The sequence below is a fragment of the Hippoglossus hippoglossus genome, chromosome 14 (genome assembly GCF_009819705.1).
Source record: "Hippoglossus hippoglossus isolate fHipHip1 chromosome 14, fHipHip1.pri, whole genome shotgun sequence".
Lineage (NCBI taxonomy): Eukaryota > Metazoa > Chordata > Actinopteri > Pleuronectiformes > Pleuronectidae > Hippoglossus > Hippoglossus hippoglossus.
Window position 1 is genome coordinate 13,498,289 of NC_047164.1, and position 23,392 is coordinate 13,521,680.

At 42.0% G+C, this 23,392-nt stretch overlaps 4 protein-coding genes across 5 annotated transcripts; all 4 read left to right on the forward strand.

Moving 5' to 3' along the window:
* The first annotated feature begins 790 nt into the window (after positions 1-790).
* On the forward strand, positions 791-3,311 carry LOC117774843 (centrosomal protein of 128 kDa-like). Its single transcript, XM_034607502.1, is given in 5 exon segments — positions 791-2,996; positions 2,999-3,064; positions 3,067-3,154; positions 3,156-3,232; positions 3,235-3,311. Coding segments are annotated over 5 exon segments (2,514 nt in total).
* A 1,431-nt stretch (positions 3,312-4,742) lies between these two features.
* Positions 4,743-8,909, forward strand: prdx4 (peroxiredoxin 4). Its single transcript, XM_034607595.1, has 7 exons — positions 4,743-5,060; positions 6,905-7,022; positions 7,124-7,240; positions 7,402-7,524; positions 8,269-8,399; positions 8,547-8,581; positions 8,784-8,909. The coding sequence occupies exons 1-7, from the start codon at positions 4,838-4,840 to the stop codon at positions 8,832-8,834; spliced, it is 798 nt and encodes a 265-aa protein (XP_034463486.1). The 5' UTR covers positions 4,743-4,837; the 3' UTR covers positions 8,835-8,909.
* Positions 8,910-10,599: 1,690 nt separating this feature from the next.
* Positions 10,600-12,823, forward strand: sat1a.1 (spermidine/spermine N1-acetyltransferase 1a, duplicate 1). The gene is made up of 6 exons (XM_034607597.1): positions 10,600-10,876; positions 11,001-11,052; positions 11,169-11,249; positions 11,340-11,441; positions 11,563-11,603; positions 11,713-12,823. The coding sequence occupies exons 1-6, from the start codon at positions 10,811-10,813 to the stop codon at positions 11,878-11,880; spliced, it is 510 nt and encodes a 169-aa protein (XP_034463488.1). The 5' UTR covers positions 10,600-10,810; the 3' UTR covers positions 11,881-12,823.
* An 895-nt stretch (positions 12,824-13,718) lies between these two features.
* LOC117774887 (zinc finger X-chromosomal protein) lies at positions 13,719-22,714 on the forward strand. Of its 2 annotated transcripts, XM_034607577.1 has the most exons (8): positions 13,719-14,251; positions 16,168-16,264; positions 16,532-16,846; positions 18,016-18,165; positions 18,303-18,431; positions 18,526-18,660; positions 18,808-18,951; positions 19,882-22,714. In XM_034607577.1, the coding sequence occupies exons 2-8, from the start codon at positions 16,198-16,200 to the stop codon at positions 21,180-21,182; spliced, it is 2,241 nt and encodes a 746-aa protein (XP_034463468.1). In that variant the 5' UTR covers positions 13,719-14,251; positions 16,168-16,197; the 3' UTR covers positions 21,183-22,714. The 2 variants fall into 2 exon arrangements, with proteins under 2 accessions (XP_034463468.1, XP_034463469.1); XM_034607578.1 differs by lacking the exon at positions 18,526-18,660 and having other exon boundaries at positions 13,723-14,251.
* Positions 22,715-23,392: the final 678 nt, after the last annotated feature.

Here is a 23,392-nt window from a genome sequence, read left to right on the forward strand (position 1 = left end):
CAGTCAACAACTGTGTCAAAATCGCCGGCAGATAATTTTTTTAATAATTAGATAACTTTTTATGTTACTGTGTTGGACTGGCAGACATTCACAGGAGTTGTGGGTGCTGATCTCCATCATGGCAACTACATTCATAGAATTACTTCCTCTTCAGCAAGTTGTTTACAAAATTTAAGCATAATGCTTTCAGAAAGAAAGCTGCAACCGCATCATCACAGGCCAAACAAATGGCCCATTCCAAACAGGCACGTATAGAACAGGCACTGCATGAGTTTTAAAACTTCAAAGTCAGCTGTTTTGATCAGTATGAACGCCATACCGGAAGATTTACTGTTCAGGGATGTGAAGTGAAGAACAGATAATTGATCACCAATCTCTTCTGGGGATGGTAAAAAGTGTGAGGTTGCCAATAAACATTCACAACATACTGTAGGTGAGGATATTAGAATTTGGGTCCACCATCGGCTGCCACCTTGATCATGATCCACCACCACTATCCACAAGATGCATTTAATATATATGCTATAGATATTGGGGTTAGTAAGTATAGTATGTCTTTGATATTGCCAGTGTTTTAAGAGTAACATCACATGCCAATGATCTTTATAGAGGGACATACTTCCCTTTGATCTTTACAGACATATCACATTCCTTTTGTGGAAATGCATCAAAAGACGAAGACGAAGAACACAGTAGATGGTGGTGATGCACCTTGACATTGGTTGCTAACCGCTAAAAATAAACAGAATCATCAAAGCATTTCTGCAACTCAGCAATCACACGCCAAATTATGGAGACATCTAGTGAGTCGGAATCATTGAACAAGTCACAGAGACGTAGCCTTCAGGGGGGTGAAGCTCCCTGCAGACCTAGCAAGGACATTGGAAGAACCAGTGATCAAGCAGGAGAGATCTCTAAGAAATTCAAAATCTTTACTAAAGTATTACAAGAAACTAACCGAGGATTGACCAAAGTAGACCAGAAGTTAAATCTATACAGGGACCAGACTGAAGCCGATGTGGCTGGACAAATCCTGAAGGAGTCAAACAAGACAACATCAGAGAGACAAGTCTCAGAACTGAAAAGAGCCATGGATCAGAAGGAGCAGGAGAGGGACCAACTCTGCAATAGGTTGGACAAATTGTCATCAGAGCTAGAAGAATTGAGGGAAATACAGAACAGAGAGCAGACGGAGAGAAGGAAGATGGAAGCATTACTCCTGGAGCGCACGAGGAGCAGAGATAAAATAAGAAGCGAGACTCAATTCCAAACTGAGAAGGCTTCGCAGGCAGCCAGGGAAAAGGAGAGCTTTCAGGACCAACCAAATGTGCTGAGCCAGAAGACAGACGCAGCTCGTACGGAGCTCAATGAAATCCTAAGCCGTTTAGCCCAGCACAAGGAAGAGCTCCACCACAAAAACGTGGAGCTGACTGAGACCAGCCAGAAACAGTTGTCGCTGAAGCAGGAAACACAGGAGGTAAAAGAGGCCTTAGCTGCCCTGAAAGAAGAGAATCAGAGTCAGGTGGCCATCCAGCTCCAGGTAAAGGAGCACCAGAAGCTGGAGGAACAAACTGTCTCCCAAGTCTGCTGTTGTCAAAGGGTCCAGGACATGCAGGGCGGGTTCCAGGCCGCCCTGGAGCAGATGACCCCAACCCATGCTCAGCTAGCTCAACAGTTAGCTAATGAGGAGAACTCCAGGAAGGAGCTCCAGAGAAGCTCTTCAGAGCTACAAGCTAAACTGACAGTGGTACTGGAAGAGCGGGCTGCACTGGAGCAACAGCTGCAGCTTGAGAGAGAGATGCATCAGAAGAAAGTGCACAACATGAAGGCAATGATGGAGGACAGCAGCATAAATCGTGATCATGAAGTGCAGGCTAAAATGCAGGCACATTTGAAGGAGGTTAAGGCAAGTGGAGAGTCAGATAAGGAGCTGTGTGGGGTGCTTCAGCACAAGGAGGAGCTCCACCACAAAAACGTGGAGCTGACTGAGACCAGCCAGAAACTGTTGTCACTGAAGCAGGAAACACAGGAGTTAAGAGAGGCCTTAGCTGCCCTGAAAGAAGAGAATCAGAGTCAGGTGGCCATCCAAGCATGCATAAAGGAGCACCAGAAGCTGGAGGAACAAACTGTTTCCCAAGGCTGCTGTTGTCAAAGGGTCCAGGACATGCAGGGCGAGTTCCAGGCCGCCCTGGAGCAGATGACCCCAACCCATGCTCAGCTAGCTCAACAGTTAGCTAATGAGGAGAATTCCAGGAAGAAGCTCCAGAGAAGCTCTTCAGAGCTACAAGCTAAACTGACAGTGGTACTGGAAGAGCGGGCTGCACTGGAGCAACAGCTGCAGCTTGAGAGAGAGATGCATCAGAAGAACGTGCACAACATGAAGGCAATGATGGAGGAAAGCAGCATAAATCGTGATCATGAAGTGCAGGCTAAAATGCAGGCACATTTGAAGGAGGTTAAGGCAAGTGGAGAGTCAGATAAGGAGCTGTGTGGGGTGCTCCGTGCCACGTTAAGCAGGACGAAGGATGAGTCTGTTAAGATGGCAGCGCAGCTGAGGACAAATGATGAGGCATATGCACTTCTGCAAAGAAAATACCAACAACTCCAACAGGAACTGGATGAGAAAATTAGGTCAGGTGATCAGAGGCATATTTCAGAACTGGAGGAGAAGGTGTTACAGATGTCAGAACAACAGAAACAAATCCTTACCATCGTTGGTGAGGAACTGGATGCAACATGCCTCAACTTGGCTAGTAATTGTGAATACAAACAACACGCAATATCACAGGACCCTACATTAGTGAAAAACATTCATCACTGGCTTGCAGAGACAATGACAAAGCTACGCTGGCTGTGTGAGGAGGTGCGGGAGTGTGTCACAAGAGAAGAGTCCCTAAGGAAGCAGCACCAGCAAACCAGGGATCAGTTGAATGCACTTAGGCAGATGTGGGAAACGTGCCTGGACCAACTGGAGAAGCGGATCCAGTCCAGTAGCACTGAAAGAGAGAACTGCTGGAGAGGAGTTTAAGGAAGGAGGAAGACATGAAGGTTCTTCAAGATTGTATTTTGATATAGAAATGAAGGCAAGTATAGCCCTGGACCTCTTTGAGTCAATTCCTGAAAAACAATCTCTGATGGACAAATTCAATGATTTGAAAGGAGTTACAGCAACAGAGGGAAATAGAACAGCAACACAACAAATACAAAGAAATCATCTTGGACATACGGCACCAACTGAGCGCAAATGCAGCATCCAAGAGTACAGAAACAAGAAGCTGGATACCACATCCACGAGTCTGAAACTGGCATAGCAACTTGCTGAGGTCTGAGACAGAAAGACAAGCCAAATAGCCAAAGATAAAAACTCAGGTGCCTAAAAGGCTGGTGCACTCTAGAGGATAATCGAGGCAATTTTAGACCCTATTTGCCCCTCCCGACAGAAACCGGCAATAGCCAATAAGAGCTAGCTCAAGGGGTGGCATCACCAACCAGATGTTGCGTACTTGTACAGCTGCGACTAAAAACAACCTGCAAGCAGCTGTGTTCTAAGAATCTTATCGTGGCGCTATCTATATCTGCCCTGGCTGAGTGCGGTCTAGCACCCAGTCAGTGTGTGCACTAACCAGCCCCTGCCTCCACATTTATGTTTTTTCTTACGTTTGAAGAAGTGGTCACCGGTAATACACCAGCCATGTTTAATATTATTATTTGTGGGATTAATTTAATTAATTAACATTGTGTATTTGGTGGTACCACCCTTTGTTTTTTTGTAATAAATGTGATTTTAAATAAGAGAGTTTTACTCTGTTTTACCTGTTGAACTTGTTGGTCACTTTCCCATTTCTGATCACGATGCTTTTTGACTTCCTTGGTTTGAACTTCCTTCTTGCCTGTGTTGCAAGTTCATCAAGTGCCTTCAGGATCCACCGTGCTTGTACATGGGCAGGGGTTGTTATGGTTCGGTCATCCACAAAGCATCTTATTGGAGGTTGTCGGGTGCCAGATTCCATTATCAGCCCTCTGGATTCCTTTCCTGCTGCTGTTAAGAGCAGTTTCATTCCCATGATAAACAAGATGGGGGAGATGGTGTAGCCCGTTACGATTCCCCTTTCCAGGTCCTGCCACTGGGTTGTAAAATGGGCAGTCTTAAATCGTAACTTGAAGCCCCTCACACAACGTCCAGCAGGCAAACAATACGAACAAGTAACAAGTGAGGAGGACTTACCAATGACGAGAAATAACTCTGAAGTAGCTCCAGAGCATTAACACACATTTCCAGGTAAACAGCCCATTACAAACAGACATGTTAACAGGTACTGTACTATTATAAATGATAGATAGATAGATAGATAGATAGATAGATAGATGGAAAGATAGACAGACAGACAGCCAGCCAGACAGATAGATAGATAGATAGATAGATAGATAGATGGATAGATGGATAGATGGATAGATAGATAGATAGATAGATAGATGGATAGACAGACAGACAGATAGATAAATAGACAGGCGGATAGATAGAAAGACAGACAGACGGATAGAGATAGATAGATAGATAGATAGATAGATATACAGACATACAGACATACAGACAGATATACAGAGATATACAGACAGACAGACAACCCGTCCCTTAGTCACTTATAGTTGGTAAATGGAAAGAACAGGAGGAGCAGTGAGCTAATTAAGTCCAGAGGGTGGCAGTAATGCAGCAATAAGGACGCAGGCTGCTGCAAACCTTGAACGTAGAAGAAGAAGAGGAGGAGGAAGAAGGCTCCTCAAACAATCCTGCTGAAAAGCCTGAAACCCACTGCAGCTGAGAGAGAGAGACGACACCATGGAGTTAGTTTCCCACACCGGTGTGAAGCGGCAGCAGCTTTTGAGCACCTCTGTCCTCCTCCTCCTCCTCTTCCTCGACGCCACCACAGTCACATCTGCAGAGGAAGGCGCCAACGTGAGAAACTCCCAGTGTCACAACTACGCGGGAGGACACGTCTATCCCGGGGAGGCTTTCCGTGTGCCCGTGTCCGACCATTCCCTGCACCTCAGCAAAGCCAAGAGTGAGTGTGTCTCCGTCCCTTCGCAGCCACGCGTGCTGGATCCGTGTCTGTGTGTCCACTGTGGTGTTTGTGTCCCCGCGAGAACCCAGCAGCTGCAGCTTCTTCGTGCTGGTCCCGACCCACTGACCCAGCTGTCAGGACTGTTACAAACAAAGTGTCTGTCAGTCTGCAGCGCCTCTTATAGTGACTGTCTGTCTGTGGCAGCTTTGAAAAGTTTACTGTAACGCACACTTTGGGCCTCGGGTTGAATCAAATGGGTTTTTTTGTAGGACACGTCATTCTGTTCTATTCCTTGGACTGAGTTCCTCCCCGCCTCCCCCGCCCCTCCGGCACATGACGGTGTGTAGCACAGCACCAACCCCCTGATTCCTCTGGAGGGTTTTCAAGCCCCATGGACACACTTAGGTATTAGTATTAGCCCATTAGCAGAATAAAACATAATTTTTAAAGGGATAGTTCACCCTAAAATGAATATTCACTCATCTACTCACCACAATGCCGATGAAGGGGCGGGTGAAATGTTTGAGTTCTCAAAACACTTTTGGAGTTTCAGGGGTAAACAGCGTTGCAAGCCAAATCCAATACAATTGAAGTAAATGGTGACAGATTCTCTCAGAAAATGCCTCCATACTGCTCCTGTTGCGTAATCCAAGTGTCCATAAGCCCCCGAAATTAGGTTATTGTCCTCCTAGTTACTGCTGCGTGAGATCTCCTTGATCTTGATAGCTGTTTACCCCTAAAACTCCTAAAGTGTTTTCTTTACTCAAACAATTCACCCACTCCATCGGCATAGTGGTGAGTAGATAATGAGTGCATTTTCATTTTTGGGTGAACTATACCTTTTTAAGGTGTACAATCATCAACACATGATTATCATTCATTCTAATAAACCTACTGTCGCTCTAATATTGAAGGACAAGTATGTATCATTAGAAGGTTCATATATCCATGTCCACAAAGGGTGAACTTATAGTTCAGCTGAGTCGTGTCCATTTTTCTTACACACAACAAGAGAGAGGCATGCAACTCACATTGTCATGCAGTGTTTATTATCAAATGCATGTGTTTGAGTTAGGACTGGGTAATATGGCCAGAAATCTTTTATAGATAAAACAAAACGATATCAATAATTATCACGATAAATGTCACATTAGAATATTGAGTTTCAAGATTCAGTTTTGCTCCTTAGTGATGGTTGTGGTTGTTTACTCTTCTTTATAAACAGAGAATAACAAACACTTGATGAACTTCAAAACATTTTTACGAATCTGAGGTCAAGTTCAAGTTTTTTATTTGTCATGTGCAGGTAAACACAGTGTCAACAGTACAATGAAAGTTGTTGGACGAGAAGAGACAGGTCAGCTTGGCAGAGCAATAGTTAGTCAAATATAATACCAAAAAAACTATATACATTTTGGTGCAGTGTAACATTCGAGGATATAAATGTAGTTACAACTTTAACTGTATGGAATGTGTATATTTAAGTTATTTCACATTTAACAGAGGTGAGCTGAGAAAAAAGAAAACAGGAGGTTGTTTGACACGAATTAAATATGAGTTTAGAAACTTGATGGCCTGGTGATAGAAACTCTTCCTAACCATTATATTTCAATAATAATTGATATTGTTTTATCGCTCAGCCCTAGTTTGATTATCATCATTATATTTATGGTGTCTCAGTTGTTGTCCCACTTCACTGTTTGTCCTGTGTCGTCATGACTTTTGAGACTTTACCCTGTAACACAGCACCTAATTTTTTTGCAGCCAAGTGCCCCTGTACCCATGATGCCTGTTGTAATAGAGCAGTTCTATCGATCAAACATTTGCTTTTCTTCCTACATTAGTTTCAAAGCCTGCACCTCACTGGGAAGGAACAGCTGTCATCAATGGTGAATTCAAGGAGGTGAAGCTGTCAGACTACAAGGGGAAATATCTGGTCTTTTTCTTCTATCCCCTGGACTTGTGAGTAACATCCGAGGCGCAGGTTGCATTAATACTTTGTTTGTGTTGATAAGGTTGCTGCTTGACGGCATAGGTTAACGTGATTGTTGTTTTTCTTGCAGCACATTCGTCTGCCCTACTGAGATCATCGCATTCAGCGACCGCGTGCACGAGTTCCGTGCCATCAACACGGAGGTGGTCGCCTGCTCGATAGACTCCCAGTTCACCCACCTGGCCTGGTAAGATGGTTTTCCCATTGAACCCACATGCTGTCAGGCTTCAATGCCTGACAACTAAACCTAGTAATAACAGATGTCCAAAAGCAGACACTACATTGGAATTTAAATTTATTTTTGGTTGGATTATATCGTGCTCCACTCTAAATGTTTTTTTTTAACAGGATCAATACGCCCAGGAAGCAGGGGGGACTTGGAAAAATGAAAATCCCTCTGTTGTCTGACCTCACTCACCAGATTTCAAAGGACTATGGAGTCTACCTGGAGGACCAGGGACACACTCTGAGGTACAGTTTCACATTGACATTTATTGCTATAATCAGAGTTTAATAGGCAATCAACTTAATCAAACAGGTCATGTCATGTAACACTGTTGTGCCACTCTAAGTGAACATTGGGCAATAAGTTACCAGTGGTCCTGTTCAGACCTGGTATGAAGATTTGTCCTGAGGGATTGGATCCGGTCAGCTCTAAGTTCATCTGTTCACATCTGGCAATAAAATGCACCTGAATGTCACTTGTGATTGGATCTTACTTAACTGCTCTTTATGCAAATACACACGTACACCGTTTCTGTTCTCAAAGACTGTGTGTGTGTGTGTGCGTGTGTGCGTGCGTGCGTGCGTGCGAGAAAACGTGTAGGAGGGGCTGAGATAATCGTTGAGCTACGCAGGGCTATGGAATAAGATTTTATCCATTTCAGAGGTCGTCAGCTGAGTAGCTGGTCCTTCATATGTAGCTCAGGATGCATTTACGTTCACACATCAAAGAAAATGTTGCCACATGCATCTTAGACCTCCTGTGAATGTGGTCTGTGATATCCGATTTTAGGACGTATTGAGGACACATTTGGGTGCATTCACACCTGTACTTCGCGGCGACCACTTGTGATCAGGCCACTCAGGACGGATGTTAATACCAGGCCTGTAAGGGGTGATGTCATAACTCATATTCAGTGATTCTACAATGCAGATGAATGTGCTTCATAATTTACTGTTAAACTGATTCTGACTTGTCCATGTCTGTACCAGGGGACTCTTCATCATCGATGACAAAGGCATCCTGAGGCAGATCACCATGAACGATCTTCCTGTGGGAAGGTCTGTGGATGAGACACTTCGGTTGGTCCAGGCCTTCCAGTACACTGACAAGCACGGAGAAGGTATGAGAGGCTCATTGAAACAAATTGGCGTCTGAAATGTCTTTTTTTTCATTTGCATGTCGATTTATATTTGAACATGTTTTTGTTTTGACTCAGAGAAGCGTTTTTTGTTTGTGCTGACTGGAATCTTGTCATTTTTGTTTACAGTGTGTCCAGCAGGATGGAAGCCAGGCAGCGACACGGTGAGTAACACTGGAGCAGAGACTGACTTGAATCTTTTTTTACCAACTAGTATTGCTACATTATACAGAAGACCTCGGATAGGGTGCCATATATTTGCAGATTCGTATGTGCAGCTAACACAATAACAAATACTGCGTTTGTATAAAGGTCCCGGTCTGTCTCAGTCTGTTTTGCACTAATTGAATGCATTCTTTCCCACAGATCATTCCGGACCCTTCAGGCAAACTGAAGTATTTTGATAAACTGAACTGATTTGTGTTTCTGTTGTCCCAGTCTGTCAAATCCACCACTTTCTGAAGGGTCAAATAAAATTTGTTTTCTTAGAAATGCTTCCTGGCTGTTCTTTTTAGATCCATCTGACAGTTTTAGCTCAGTTCATACACTACTGCCTGCAACGCATGTGGACAGAACAGCTGTCACTGATGTGAACTCACCCTGTGACTGCCAGATGCTTACTAGCAACCGTTGATTACAAAGTAGGAAAGAAATGCACAGTATCACCAGAGGTATCACAATACTAGCTCTATTGATCATGGTGTCTTTTAATTTTGAAAAGTGTAAATGGGTAGTTAACACAACATAAACTGCTTGCCTTAGAAGCTAGCAGGAAGGTTCCCGGTTCAAATCCTGATTTGGTCTGTGCCTTTCTGTGTGGAGTTTGCATGTTCTCCCTGTGTCTGCATGTTTTTTTTCTCCTGGTACTCTGTCTTCCTCCCACAGTCCAGAGACATGCAGATTGAGCATTAGGTTGGGTTAGGGTTAGGACAACCTTAAATTGACCGTCTCTATTGCACCTAACCCCTACAACCCTCAAAAGGATAAGCAAATAAGATAATGGATGGAGGGATGAATGTGCTAGTTTAATCAAACATCACCTTAGAAGACCTAACACATCCCTGCTTGGTCCTGAGGAATAAATGAAAGTGTAGCAATGTGTCAAACCACATACTTACGCTTTTGCTTGTAGGAACATTGGATGAAAGTGTAGCTTATGGTTGGAACTTGTAGAGAAAACAGTGCTGTGCAGTAGGCAAAGTTAAAGAAAAGTACTGGAGTGGGTCAAGGGTTAGTAAGTTTATGACTGCCAGCAGGTGACAGAATATCACATGCAAGGTCATTTGGAGTATTGAGACACAAAACCTCTCCCTGATTTATTCATCACACCAAAATATGCCACCACACCTTTTCTCTAAGCTACCACATCTATCACCTCTCTATTACTAGTTATTGGTAACCCTAATAACCACAATTCATTTTCAAACCACAGATTTCTCTTCAGTCTCAGCGATGCAAATGATTGTTTGACTGTGTGTTTGCAGAGAAAAAAACATACCGTATATAACCCCTCTGAGTTATTTTAGCTTTGAATGTTCTAATTGTGTGACTCATTTTCACTTGGGTTATTGTTTACTCAGCTCTACAGAGATTGTGCACAGGTAATGTTCTTTTTCCAGGTCTGGTTAATGTTTAGCTTCAAGTGATGAACACAGAGATAAGAAGTCAACAGGAAAGGAAAAGAAAAAGGATGTAAGGTGCTGTTTAAGGAGGCCCTGAGTGGAAGTTCATTTTTTTCCTATCTCATTTTTACAAGTTTTCAGGTATTTTTTTTATTGCCAAGGCCCTGAAAGACAAGTCAATTTGTAATGCCCAGTTCAACCACAAAAGGCCAACATGCACCATTGCCCCGTTCTAAATAGGACTGAAGGCATCTATATTTTCTTTCTGTATGAACCTTAAACACAAGGCATAAAAACTGTAAAAAGTGCTTGTTAGTAAATTATGTCACATTTCTGTCATGTCTTTTTTTGACTAGAAGTGGGCTGTGTTGGGAGAAAAATGTCAGCTGCCTTCATGGGTTGAAAAAAAAAGAACTAAATGGGCCTATAAAAAAATTCTCCAGGCAGAAATAATTCTGCTGATAAACTGATAAAGAAAATAAAAACAACTAAGAAAATGAAAGGAAAAAAATCCCTTGCCTCACCTCTCAAGGCTTCTGTAAATGATTGCCTCGCCTCTATGCGGGTGCTGAACAGGTTTGCTTCCGGGATACATAAAAGGGACTTTACTCATGGTACTCTACCACTCTGCATGACACAGCCAGTGCTAGTATATGCTGATTTTCTCAATGTCGGGGGGTAAACTCCTGATGAGCGGATGAAGAAACACATTTTGCTTTTATTTACATTCAGAGGACTAGTGAGGAAAGGGAAAAAGGGTAAAAAGAGAAAATGGCCATGTTTATATTACGCAAAGCTGAACCCAAGGACGTGTCTGATATCCTGCGACTCATAAAGGTAAGACAAATGTTGAAGCCTCAAATTAAAACAATCAATAAGATACTTTGTCCAGTTGATGGCATCTCTTACATCTCTGTTAACATCCAGTTAAAGGCTTTCTTGTTGTTTGGTTGCCTTTTAGGAACTTGCTAAATTTGAAGAAATGGAGGAGCAGGTCATACTGACAGAAAAAGGTAGTTAAGTTAACTCGACATTATGTTAAGTTATAAGAATACACTTTGTACCTTCCTGTATTAAAACATGTTTTCAGTCTCCACACATTCTTATAAAGTATATTTCCCACTTGTAGACCTACTTGACGATGGTTTTGGAGATCATCCATTCTACCACTGCTTGGTTGCCGAAGTCCCAAAAGAGCAGAGCTCAGATGGTAAAGAAGATGTTTATGACACAAAGCCCTTCACAATTTAACAGTTATGTTTCTCCCCATTTCCTAAAGTCGTCTGATGGTGTTTTCTAGGGCACACTGTGATTGCCTTTGCCATGTACTACTTTACATATGACCCTTGGATTGGGAAGCTCCTGTACTTGGAGGACTTTTACGTCATGGATGACTTTCGTGGTAAGGTTGTTGACACTTGCTGTTATGATGGTGACGATGTCATGATAGTGGTAAAAAGTTAATAAGTTACAGACAAGAGGTTCTGTAACTAACACACATTGTTCATTTAATCTTACACCAGGTCTCGGCATTGGTTCAAAAATCCTGCAGGAACTCAGTGAGGTAAGTTTGCCACTCAACAGTCGATGCTTCTTTGCTGACAGATTCAACTTAATTTAATGTGTATTCAATTCATAATTTGTCCTTGTTTTGTTTGTTTTCTATTTTCTAGACGGCAGTGAAGACTCGGTGTAGCAGCATGCACTTCATTGTTGCAGAAAACAACACCAAGTCTATTGAGTTCTACAAGCGAAGAGGAGCAACTGACCTCTCCTCTGAGGAGGGCTGGCGGCTTTTTGCGATTGAAAAGCGGGATCTGTTGAAAATGTATGCAAACTAGAGGTTGACAGCTGATTTACTTGTGCTGACTATCGGTGATAATCCTGTTTTTTCTATTTTTATCAGTCTTCTGAGTCCTCTATAGTCTGAATAAATAATTTTAGCAATCAAATGTGATCTTTGCTCATAAACACCTTTTCCTTATTTCAGTTAATCTAAGATTCTGATCTAAAAAATGTAAAACCTCTGTTGATCAGTAAATAAACAATGAAACATTGAACTTGGGAATAACTGTCATGATTCTTTTTTTTAGACCTTTAAATGTATAATTCTTCAACAATTAGGGAAAGTTACAAAGAACATACAAATTAATCATCAAACGACCTGGTTCATGACATAAATAGGTGTTATTCAGAATACTGTTAATTAATATAAATTATAAATATATTATGTATGTAATGGAATTACTTTTTAAAGTCTGCATTACTCCTGCAAATATAGGTAGTAGTTGTTTAGTCAAATGTAAGTCAATTTTGCCCACCTGGCAAGTTACCAAGCCAAATTGCCAACAGAGCTATTTAAGAAACAAAACACAGAGGGGAGGGGAGACCATAAAATGTACAACATGCATGATGAGGACTGTATTTTTTACTTGTTATTTCTATCCAATAACTTTATGTCTAGGAATTTTTAAACAACTGTGTGTGCGCTAATCTTTTGGTATGTGAGCTAGCTTCCTCACTCTGTAAGGTATTGCAGATTTACATTATTATTTGTATCTTTTTCACCCATATGTGGGAAAACAGAGATTTAAAACTGCATTTATCAGTGCAATATTTAAAGGATTAGTTGTAATGCCAATGTACCAATAATATGTGACGATGTTGAAGTAATTAAAAGTATTGAAAATATGTCACTCGCTGTATTAATCTAACGGAATACCTTACAAATTATGTCAAAGGGTATGTATTCTGTAATCTGTAATAAAGTACATTTTAAAGTAATGTGGGAACATTGGAATAATGAATTGTGTAGTAATAGTTATTTAGATATTTTTGTATTGAGAATGTTGCTCAAGCTAGAGGTAGCTAAATGCACCTGAAATATCCGAAGTAAAAGCATTCACTATTTTGTTTATTATCATACTGGGGCAATACTAATTGACATGGATGTAGACTTTTAACTGGCATTAATTCAAACATTTTTACATATGCTGCTAGTTTATTCTAAAACATGTATTGTGAGTTATATTCACTGTGTATATAATATCAGTTTGAATGGGTAAATAAAGTTATGTAAAAAGTACAGGAAGTATAAATTTGGAATCAAAATACTTAAGTGTATGTTTGCTGTTTGTAATTGCTATTTTTTTTTATCATATTATTTCAACATCATGTGCACTATCCCATATTACTTTCTCCTGTTAACATAACACTTACTGCCGCTTTGGTTGAGTTTTATCATGTAACTTTTTCTATTGTTATTTCTGCTTGGCACTGGTTCTGCATTACTCTGCATATATATATATATATATATATATTATATTTTTTTATATTTTATATATTTTTTTTATATATAAAGTTTTTTATTTTATTTTTTTTTTCATTTACAATGATTCATTCATTTTTATTGTCCCTTATATTAGAACACCTTTTTCTTTTATTATCTGTAAATCTGGATTTTCTTTTAACTGCATCCCAAAATGTCACAATCTGTAAACACAAATACCTCACAACCTTTTGTTCTTCCAGTAAAAACTGGTTCACGGGCTTGATAGTTAAAAAGACTGATAATTTAAACTTTAAGCCAAAGCGGAGTGAGACCGTGAAGAAACCACTGGTTTTATGAACCCACTGGAAGCCACACTGGGGCTTCCATTGTAAACTGGTGTGTAATTTCAATGTTGGATGTACTCGGAGTGGGGGGTCATAGTTTAATCACCTGTGATTGACCACCTCGCCGCCGCAGAGGAGTGTGCACTGAGCGGGGAACAGAAGCTGCCCTCGCCCCGTCACTAGCTCCACCAACCTCGGGGACATGAACTCATTAATTAACGCTGCGGTGCTCGTCTCCACGCAGCCCGTCTGAGCGGCGTGTCTTCGGAACATGGCCTGTTGGTTCCTGCCGCTGCGACTTCCACCGCAAACCCTTCCGCATTTTCCTGCCGCTCTCGGGCTGTGACGTGTCGTGCTGACGGCGGCCTCGGAGCTGGAGGAGCGGGGGGCTGTAGCACGACAAGAAGCTGGCTCCGCACGTCCCGCTTTGCTTTCAGCGGAGCTCCAGAAACAACCCCTAACCCCTCCTTCTCTGCTCCTCTCCGGCCCGCCCAAATAACACAAAATTCCCGACTGAATCCTGCCCGAGTCTGGGGGAACCAGGCGGCCTGGGAAAGCCGAGACGCGGACCGAGGCCATCCCTGCAGCACGAATCCGGTACGCGGCTCATTTTACTACCAAGGAGCCAGTTTGCAGAGCTACGTTTGCATTAGTGCGTGTCCGTGCCTCTTTGTTATTGCATGCATGTGGGCTTTTAATTTATTTCTCTATTGTCGCTGAGAGGCCGCAGAGGGTTGGGCCTTTTCTCCTCGGGCCCGGGGCCTGAATAGAGGCCGTAATTTTGTAATTCGGGCCTCTCCGGTTAGCTAGCCGGCCCCGCTCGGGGTAAAACGGCTTTTTGTGTTCGCCAGTCGTCGCCAGCTAATGTCGCATCTAGTGGATTGCAACGCTTAAGGTGCGATGTAGCCTTTAGCAAATTCAGATTGATCTCCGCGAAGGAGCGTTTTCAGCCACCGTAAGAAATTAGCATCCGTCCAGACACTAAGCTAACAAAATGGCGGACGCGGGTGTACATGAAAATCGGCGGTGGCGAAGGAGTGCGCCGTTAGCCCTCCTCCCGCTAGCCCCACCGCTGTAGACACAATAGAACCCTCGGTGCTTCTCCGCACGTTTAATCTCGCTGCATGTGGTTTATTTGTGTTTTATCCGCGGGAGCTGAGCGTGTTTTGTGGCTGTGACAGTCGGGACTTCGCGTTGCGTGCGGATCGGCGCTAACGCTTCTCCAGTGGACAGATGGAGACACTGCCGCTTAATCGTCTCATCTGCCTCCACAACGTTAGGTGCAGCGTGGATGGGGACGCTGGGTCCGTCCGATCGCCCGGGTGCTTATTGCCGTGTTCAATGCATGTATCTACACACTGATGCTCTCGTGGTGTGTGTGTGTGTGTGAGCCGCATCTGCACACACCGTTGTCTTCTACCTGGAGGTGGGGGGATGGTACAATCTAGCGTCCACACCACTGTTTACATCCCAACACCCCGTGTGTGTGTGGTTGTGTGAGACACAGGCGTCTGTCGCACGCGATTTCACCTTATGATGAATTCAGTGTTTGGTGTTTTGTGCTGAAGCAGTGATGCAGTCATTGCTGTTGTGCCACAAGTACTTTCACTTTCTGCAGACAGAAGGTAGCACCACACATATTAGTAACTTGATTGAATCACGAGGTTCCCCTTAGACAAAGTCTGTCTTTAATTTCTTTAAACAACTGGTTTTTTTTTGGTGTATATTTTATGATCTGGTTCGTTTGAATGAAATATAAAAACAAATGAAGCTCTTTTCACATAGTCTTGCTAAATGCATCACAATGGCATATAAAACAGAGGTAATGTAGTATGGGTTAAAGAGTCATTTAAATATGTTTTAGAAGGGTATAGTGGTGCTTGCTTGCGACCAGAAAAAGTGTTGAAGAGTAGAACTAAGTTTTATTTAGTCTAACTTGTAAAGTACAAAGTGATGCGTGCGCACGAAGTTATCAAGCCCCCACAAATCTTTATATACAGGATATACTGCGGAACAGTCCTTAACCGATCGCTGTGTATTAATTGTAGTTGTAGATATTCAAGCTGTCGTTTTTTGTACAACACCAGTCCAGTGTTCCTTTCCATCATGTGAATCACATTATCATATCAAATTAACCGCACACACAATGTTTCTCTTCAACAAGCAAAGGGTAACATTCTCATTGTAGCTTTCCCTGGTTCACCTTCAAAACAAATCTACTTGAGGTTAATATGTTATGTTATGTTCATCACTCTTTTAAAATCCAAATAGTTTCAAATCTTTTTTTGTGTGTGCAGATTTAAATCGTTTGACAACCGCAGTTGTCACACACACAGCACAAGGGTCAAAACTTTCAAGACTGTAAAAGACAGATATAATGTTAGTAAAGGTGTGACAATGAATAACTATCAGTTGTTGACTGCTTGTTGTTGGGCTCTGGATGGTTTTAATGTTTTCACTGCTTCCACCAGCTTTGGTTATTAAGATCTAAGATTTTTCTCATCTGCTTTCAGCTGTCCAGTAACAAATGCAGTGCGAGGACAATGGATGAGAATGTCACCAGGCTTGCAATACATTCCGAAGAGCCTAAAATAATATTACACGGATCGGGTAAGTCGCCACGCTTGTATTTCTGTGTGTTTTTGCAATGTCTGATAAATGTGGTGTTTCAACAAGCTGTGATTTTTTTTTTTTTGTCAGCTAGCTAACTTGAATATTAAATGACACGTAAAATAGTTTGAATTAATGTGTTTGTATTGTGTCATGATGTCAGTAGGGAATCAGCGACATTTAATGTACCAGTTAAAACATCCACACCACCAAACCATTGCTCTTGTACTGTTCTCTGGTTAACTGGGTTCTGCTGCTTCTTCACAGATGAAGGTGGTGCCGGCGGACAGGAGTTTGTTGTGGAGCTTCAAGAGACTGTGTTGGTGTCGGAAGGTGACGGGGAAGGCATGGCGGTGCACAGGTTTGCCCCAGACGAGCTTGTCATCCAGGATGCTGTCGAGGATGTGGTTTCCGAGTATGTGCACTGCGATGAAGATGAAGACGTTGCTGTAGAAACCTGCGTGATGGCTCTGGAGGGCGAGGAGGAAGGTGTTGCCATGGGTGATATCCCTGAAGATGGGCTGGACTCAGAGCAGCAGGAAGATGACCAGGATGGCTGTGGAGATTATCTAATGATATCATGTAAGTTTCCAGCTCTGCAGTACACAGATTGGATTTAAATAGTGCAATTGCTCTTGTGGAAATCATACTTAGACCACATTCAAACTCAGTTTCCTTGGTGGATCAGATATCAGGCTGATCTTAAAAAAAGTTAAGTGTAAATGCGTTTTAGACAAATTAAAATGTAATAGCTCAAATTACCCCCCGAGGTGGGTTGAGACATTCAAGCCAGATACAAATTATACACCCACGGTCTGTCTCCTCATTCTTCTATAGCTCTTACCCTGTGGATATACTGTATACTAAAGCTGTACTGAACACAATTTTGAGACCTTGATGCTTCAGTAAAAATAACCCAGGAAAGAACTCCTCATTATTTTGCCAGTTTCCTTTGACATATCTGATGCTTAGAATTTTGGGGATCATCTTCACAGATTTGACAGTGATTCCACACACATCTTGCTAGTGTAGCTTTTGTAAATTGTCAGTCTGTCACGTGTCACTATGCCAGTGCTGGTAATGGGCTTCAATATATAACTAAATAGATAATAATAGATATTGATTAATTAATGTTATTTGTGATGAATAATGTTTATTGCTATTTCTTATTTCATGGCTTATTCAGAATTGTTATTGGTAATAATATGTATATTTTTAAATACTGAATTAAATAAGATTTGGATGTAATGTGGCATGGCAGGGGTCTTATATTTTGAAGCCCTACAGCGACAAGCCCAACTGTTACTGTTGTAAATAAAACTGCCAAAGTACAAAAGTTGCCTTTTTTTAAAGCTGGTACCAAACAGCTTCAGGCTATTTTACCACCTGAGATGCATATATTTGGTACTGAATCAAGTGTAGTATGTTAAGTTTCTCTTCCCAAGTTTTATTGATTGTTCAGCTCTCGTACAGGAGCTGTAGTTATTCATCAGGGGCAGCTTTCATTTTACATATGGGTAAAGATGTTCCATATCTATCCAAAATTTAATCTGCAGTTTATGGGAAGTATTCATTGCAATCAGTTTAATTAATATATTGATATTCTGAAATGGTCAAATCACATTCCAGCTGCATCTTCACTGAATGTAGCTTAAATACGGTCAAGGTATTTATGTTATCAGCTTCTGGCTGGCCGACCCCAAAAACTTGAATTAAATCTTATATGAAATTCGATGTGTATCTTTTCCCAGTGGACGAAGCTGGTAAAATGGTATCAGAGGATGGAACAGAAGTCACAGTGGAGGGAGCAGTGGAGGACCAGGAAGTGGAGAAGGATGAGGACGGGCAGGAGGTGATAAAGGTCTACATCTTCAAGGCTGATTCTGGGGAGGATGACATGGGTGAGTTGCAGTTAACTTTCTACTTTTCTTTAGGATTTGATTTGATGTTTCATTATAAAATACAAAAGATGTGTCTGTTTATTACACTTTCATTATTATTAAAAGTAGAGAATTTAAAAGATGTGTTAATTCTGCAGGAGAATCTGTTGATATCAGCGATGGAGACACAGAGAGTGTACGGTTAACCGAGTCGTCAGGCCAAACGCTCAGAGAGAAGATGGTTTACATGTCTGTCGGGGATTCTCATCACAATCAAGGAAACCACGGTGAGTTGACGGCCTCTAACGAGCGGGGATGACATGTCATGAAACTAAACGTCACTAGATTTTGTGGTTTTGTACATGTTGGGCTCATCTGCAGGTGGGTCCAAGGTGACTGATGAGGTATATATGGAGGTGGTGGTAGGAGGTGAAGAGCCAGTAACTCACGACCGCTCGTATGACAGCGTGTCTCTAAGCAAGGACTTCATGCCTGTGGCCTGGGCAGCTGCTTATGGTCAGCACCCTTGTCTATTAAATTGCTTTTAAAACAACACTCGAAGCCTGTGCATCCACCACGTCTCTGTGTGCCTTGGTTTTAAGCTTTGCCGGTGCTGATGGTGTATATTTTTGTGTTTTTAAAACCATTCTGTCACTCTTACAGGTGCGGACGACAGCGAAAGTTGTGAAAACCGCAACGGGGCAGCCAGTGCTCTCCTGCACATTGATGAATCGGACGGGGTCGACGAAATCAATAGACAACGCAACAAGAAGCAGAGGCGGTCGGAGCCTCGACAGGTCCAGACAGGTAAGATCCTCACGTTGGATATGGAAGTTGCCTCCTCAGGCCAGTTTTGCATGAAAATATGAATTCTCTGATCACAGAATACTGAGGCCTTTAGATGCTACAGTGATGTGGTGCCATGCTCAGCAGTAACAGAAAGGATGCATTTAACAGGAAAGCCACAAGTGCAATATAATCATTGTAATCAAGTTTATAATATTTTTAATAATTGCTCAATTCATGTAATCATTTTCCATAATGATTTTTCCTGTATAACCAGCAGTCAAATTAATTTAAATTAATAAGGAGAAAAAACAATTCACCACACACAGGATTTATTAATACAAACAAAAGTACAGTGTAAGGATTTCTCAAGATTGCTGTGTATGAGCCAACCATGTTAACCTTGTTTCTCTCAGCTCCTCTCCCCCAAAGCAGCAGTTGAACTTTGCTTGTATCCTGTAAAAAGTCAACTCATCTCACCAGTTAAATGCTTTTAATGTGAAGCTGTAGGGGAAGAAAATTTGAGCAGCAACTCAATATGGCATTTTTTTTTTCAATAATGCATTTGAATTCAGAATTTATATTTTGAGGCCATGTAGGATTGTTGCTATTTATTTTATTTTTGAAGATTTGAAGAATGGCTCATTAAATCCCTGATTTAATGAGCCATTCGCAGTTTCACTGTACCGGCCGTGTGTACTTAGACTTGCATGGCTTAATCTTTGAGACAAGCATATGCTACTGGCAGGATCAACCAGGTAGTTCAGAGGCCTTTTGAAATTGGCGTTATTAGTAAAAAAATGTGTTGTATGTGTTGGATATACATACTTATCTATACATTAATGAATGGAAGGATTGTATCACTGTTATAAGCTAGAATGACTAAATGTTTACTGGACAATCACGACCATGTAGTCACTTCCCTCTCCCACTTGTCATTGTTCTCTCCAGCCATCATCATCGGTCCGTATGGTCAGCCTCTGACAGTTTACCCCTGCATGCTTTGTGGTAAGAAGTTCAAGTCACGAGGCTTCCTGAAACGCCACACCAAGAATCATCACCAGGAAGTTCTGACCAGGAAAAAGTACCAGTGTACAGACTGTGAGTTCACCACTAACAAGAAAGCCAGCCTTCACAACCACATGGAGGTGCACGCCCTGAGCAGCAAGGCTCCTTTCGAGTGTGAAATGTGCGGCAAGGAGTTCCACCAGCAGGCAGCGCTATTCTCTCACAGACTGCAACACCACCACAGAGAGCCCAAGAGCCAGCCGCCTCCAACTCCCACCAAGATGCATAAATGCAAGTTCTGTGACTATGAAACTGCTGAGCAAGGACTTCTCAATCGGCACTTGTTGGCTGTTCACAGTAAAAGTTTCCCTCACATCTGTGTGGAATGTGGAAAAGGCTTTCGACACCCCTCAGAGTTGAAGAAACACATGCGCACGCACACGGGCGAGAAGCCTTACTCCTGCCTGTACTGTGACTACAAGTCGGCCGATTCCTCTAATCTCAAGACACACATCAAGACTAAGCATAGCAAGGAGATGCCATACAAATGTGAGCGCTGTTTCCAGACCTTTGCTGAGGAAGAGGAGTTAATGCAGCACGGACTAACACACGAGGAGAATAAGACCCACCATTGTGCCCACTGTGATCACAAAAGTTCCAACTCCAGTGACCTGAAACGCCATATCATATCTGTTCACACCAAGGACTATCCACACAAATGTGCTGTCTGTGGGAAAGGCTTTCACCGACCATCTGAACTGAAGAAACACTCAGTAGCCCATCGCACCAAGAAACTCCACCAGTGCCGGCACTGCAACTTTAAAATTGCAGACCCTTTTGTTCTCAGTCGCCATATCTTGTCTGTCCACACAAAGGAGCCACAGTCCTCTCCTGAAAAGAGTGAGGGTAAGAGGACAGAGACGAACACTCCTGTTGTGTCACCTAAAAAGTCTGCACCTAGCAGCTCGAGTGGCACCAGCCCTGCTACTAGAGTCAGTGCAGCCAGTTTAGCCAGCAGTGTGACTGTAGTTATTGGCAAAGGTCAGAAGGAGAGGAGAATTTACCAGTGCCAGTACTGTGACTACAGCACCGGGGACGCCTCGGGTTTCAAGCGACACGTGATTTCCATTCACACAAAAGACTATCCACACCGCTGTGAGATCTGCTCGAAAGGCTTCCGACGACCATCGGAGAAGAACCAGCATATCATGCGCCACCACAAGGACGTGGTGAAGGCAGAGTGACTCTGACCGAGCCAAATACTGTGCCACAAAACAGAACAATGTTGAAGCAACTATCACACCCCAATCACTGCACCCTCAGCACAACACCTTTCACATTGAAACAATGTGTATGTGTTTGCTGCACTTGTTGTTTTGCTCCTTTCTGATCCTCAGCCTAATGTTTGTTCAGAGATGTATACACATGTACATAACATTAATGCTCGGTCAGAGGTAGCAACAGAACCCCTCTGTAGACTTGCACTTTTAACTGCATGTCCCTTGCCGGTGACAGTGTGCATGGCAGATTGTGCAAATGTCTCTTTGTAGATACACGTTATGATTTTTGCAGGCAGCAATCAGTTCTCAGTCACAATGGTCCTAATTATTTGTCTCAAAACACAAGTGTAGTTTGCAAAAACGTTTGCGTCATTTAGAGAAAAAAAAGTACTAAACACAGCAGTAAGGATTAGCAACCTGTTCACAGTAGCACTTGCCATCTCGGTAAAGATCATTTTTAAATGCAGTAATCATGTCATGTATGTAATTATGAGTGTGTGCGTGCGTGAGAGAGATGGAGTGTGAGTGACAAAAAAACATCTGTTGTTCTTCCGGTGCTCAGACCCCACCACCCTGTGACATAATGCTTTTTGTTGTGTTAACAAAAACACACGGCCGGCTGAGTTCAGCACCCAGAGAAAGGAAACAATGTTTTTTAGTTTCGTCACCTGCGATTATTGAATTGACACAAAATACAGAGTGAAGTAGTGGATGATCATGATCACTACCCGATCACTGGAGTATCACACAGTTGTCGGATGTTTCTCTTTTTAAATCGGTAGTCATACTGTAGGTTGTTCCAAACAAGTGCCCAAAGCAGCGGAGGAAGCACTGACTGAGATGTTGCCTGGAAACCTAAATCCCATTAATTTGAAGAAAAAAAAAAATGTATGTGATGAAAGATGTTTGTTTTCAACATTGCTGATGACGAGCTGTTCCAACAGATGGTTTCTTTTATCGATGAACAAACTTGTTTTAATTGACTTTATATCTATTAACTCACTGAGCATAATCTCTAAGCATCAGTATGATCCAATATTAGGCTTGAATCATGGAAAGGTGACATCATTGTCCTGAGGTAAGTGGCCTCAATAGAGTCATACAGTATATCTGGTGCTTGTGTTATGAAACTATGAACTGAAGTTTCTTTTCGCCAACACAGATGTACTTTTGCCAGTAGAAAGGGAAAATGTATGTCATTTTTTTAAAGGTGCGACTTCAGAAGACAGGTGCTGGTGGTCTACTTGTACAATGGCTTTTTACATTTTTTTTGTTATCACCTGTGACCATTTCCGTTTTTATATTTATTTCATTTACAAGTTGTTGTATAGTTAAGTGTAACTAGACTTCTATGGGACGTAAATTATTGTTTTGTATACAAATCTGTACAAAACGTGTAGATGTAAACACTTGATAAAAACAAAATCTGAACTGTGTTGTTATGGATGTACTTCAACGTATTTGTTAAAAAAAGGTAATAAAAGCAAAGTATTTTAGCCGTTTGTCTTATTTGCTCACAGGAGCCCTGTGGAGATCTGAAAAATAATGTTACCAAAACCCTGTGTGACCTTAGGTTGGAATAAACTTACTTCTTCATAGAACATTTGCAAAGCCAAGTTTTTCTTAAGTTTGGAAGATGCAGTGTCCCATCCATGTTTGCAGTGTTCTGATGACCTGACTTTGTTGGAGCTACACTGCGTCTCTGTGCAGTACTGTTTCATGTTCATCAGTAGAACAGTAGTAGAACAGAGTGTAAAACCACTGTGTGAATGGGTATCATGATGTGCATGCGTGTTTTTCTTTGTGAAATAACAAAATGTCCAAACACACATGGAAAAAAAAATCTTTTCCACAGCACTTCAAGGGGACAAAATCCCCACAGGGAACCATTAGTATGTACAAGCATGGTTTGTGATTCAAGCTGTGCTTCATTATGCAACTTGCAGCCAAGTGTGATGTGGAAACTTTAAGCCTCCAGTGCACACATACTAAGGGACTAATGGACTTTTCAGTGATGTAGGCCAGTGGTTCTCAAATGGGGGTCTGCAGAGTCTGAATAGTTTCCATCGTTTTTTCATGCATTAAATCATGTTACATGGGTATTCTGTGTTAATGGAGGAAACATTTTAAAATATGTCCAATATCTTTCTTAGACATTCTTGTTATTGTTCTTT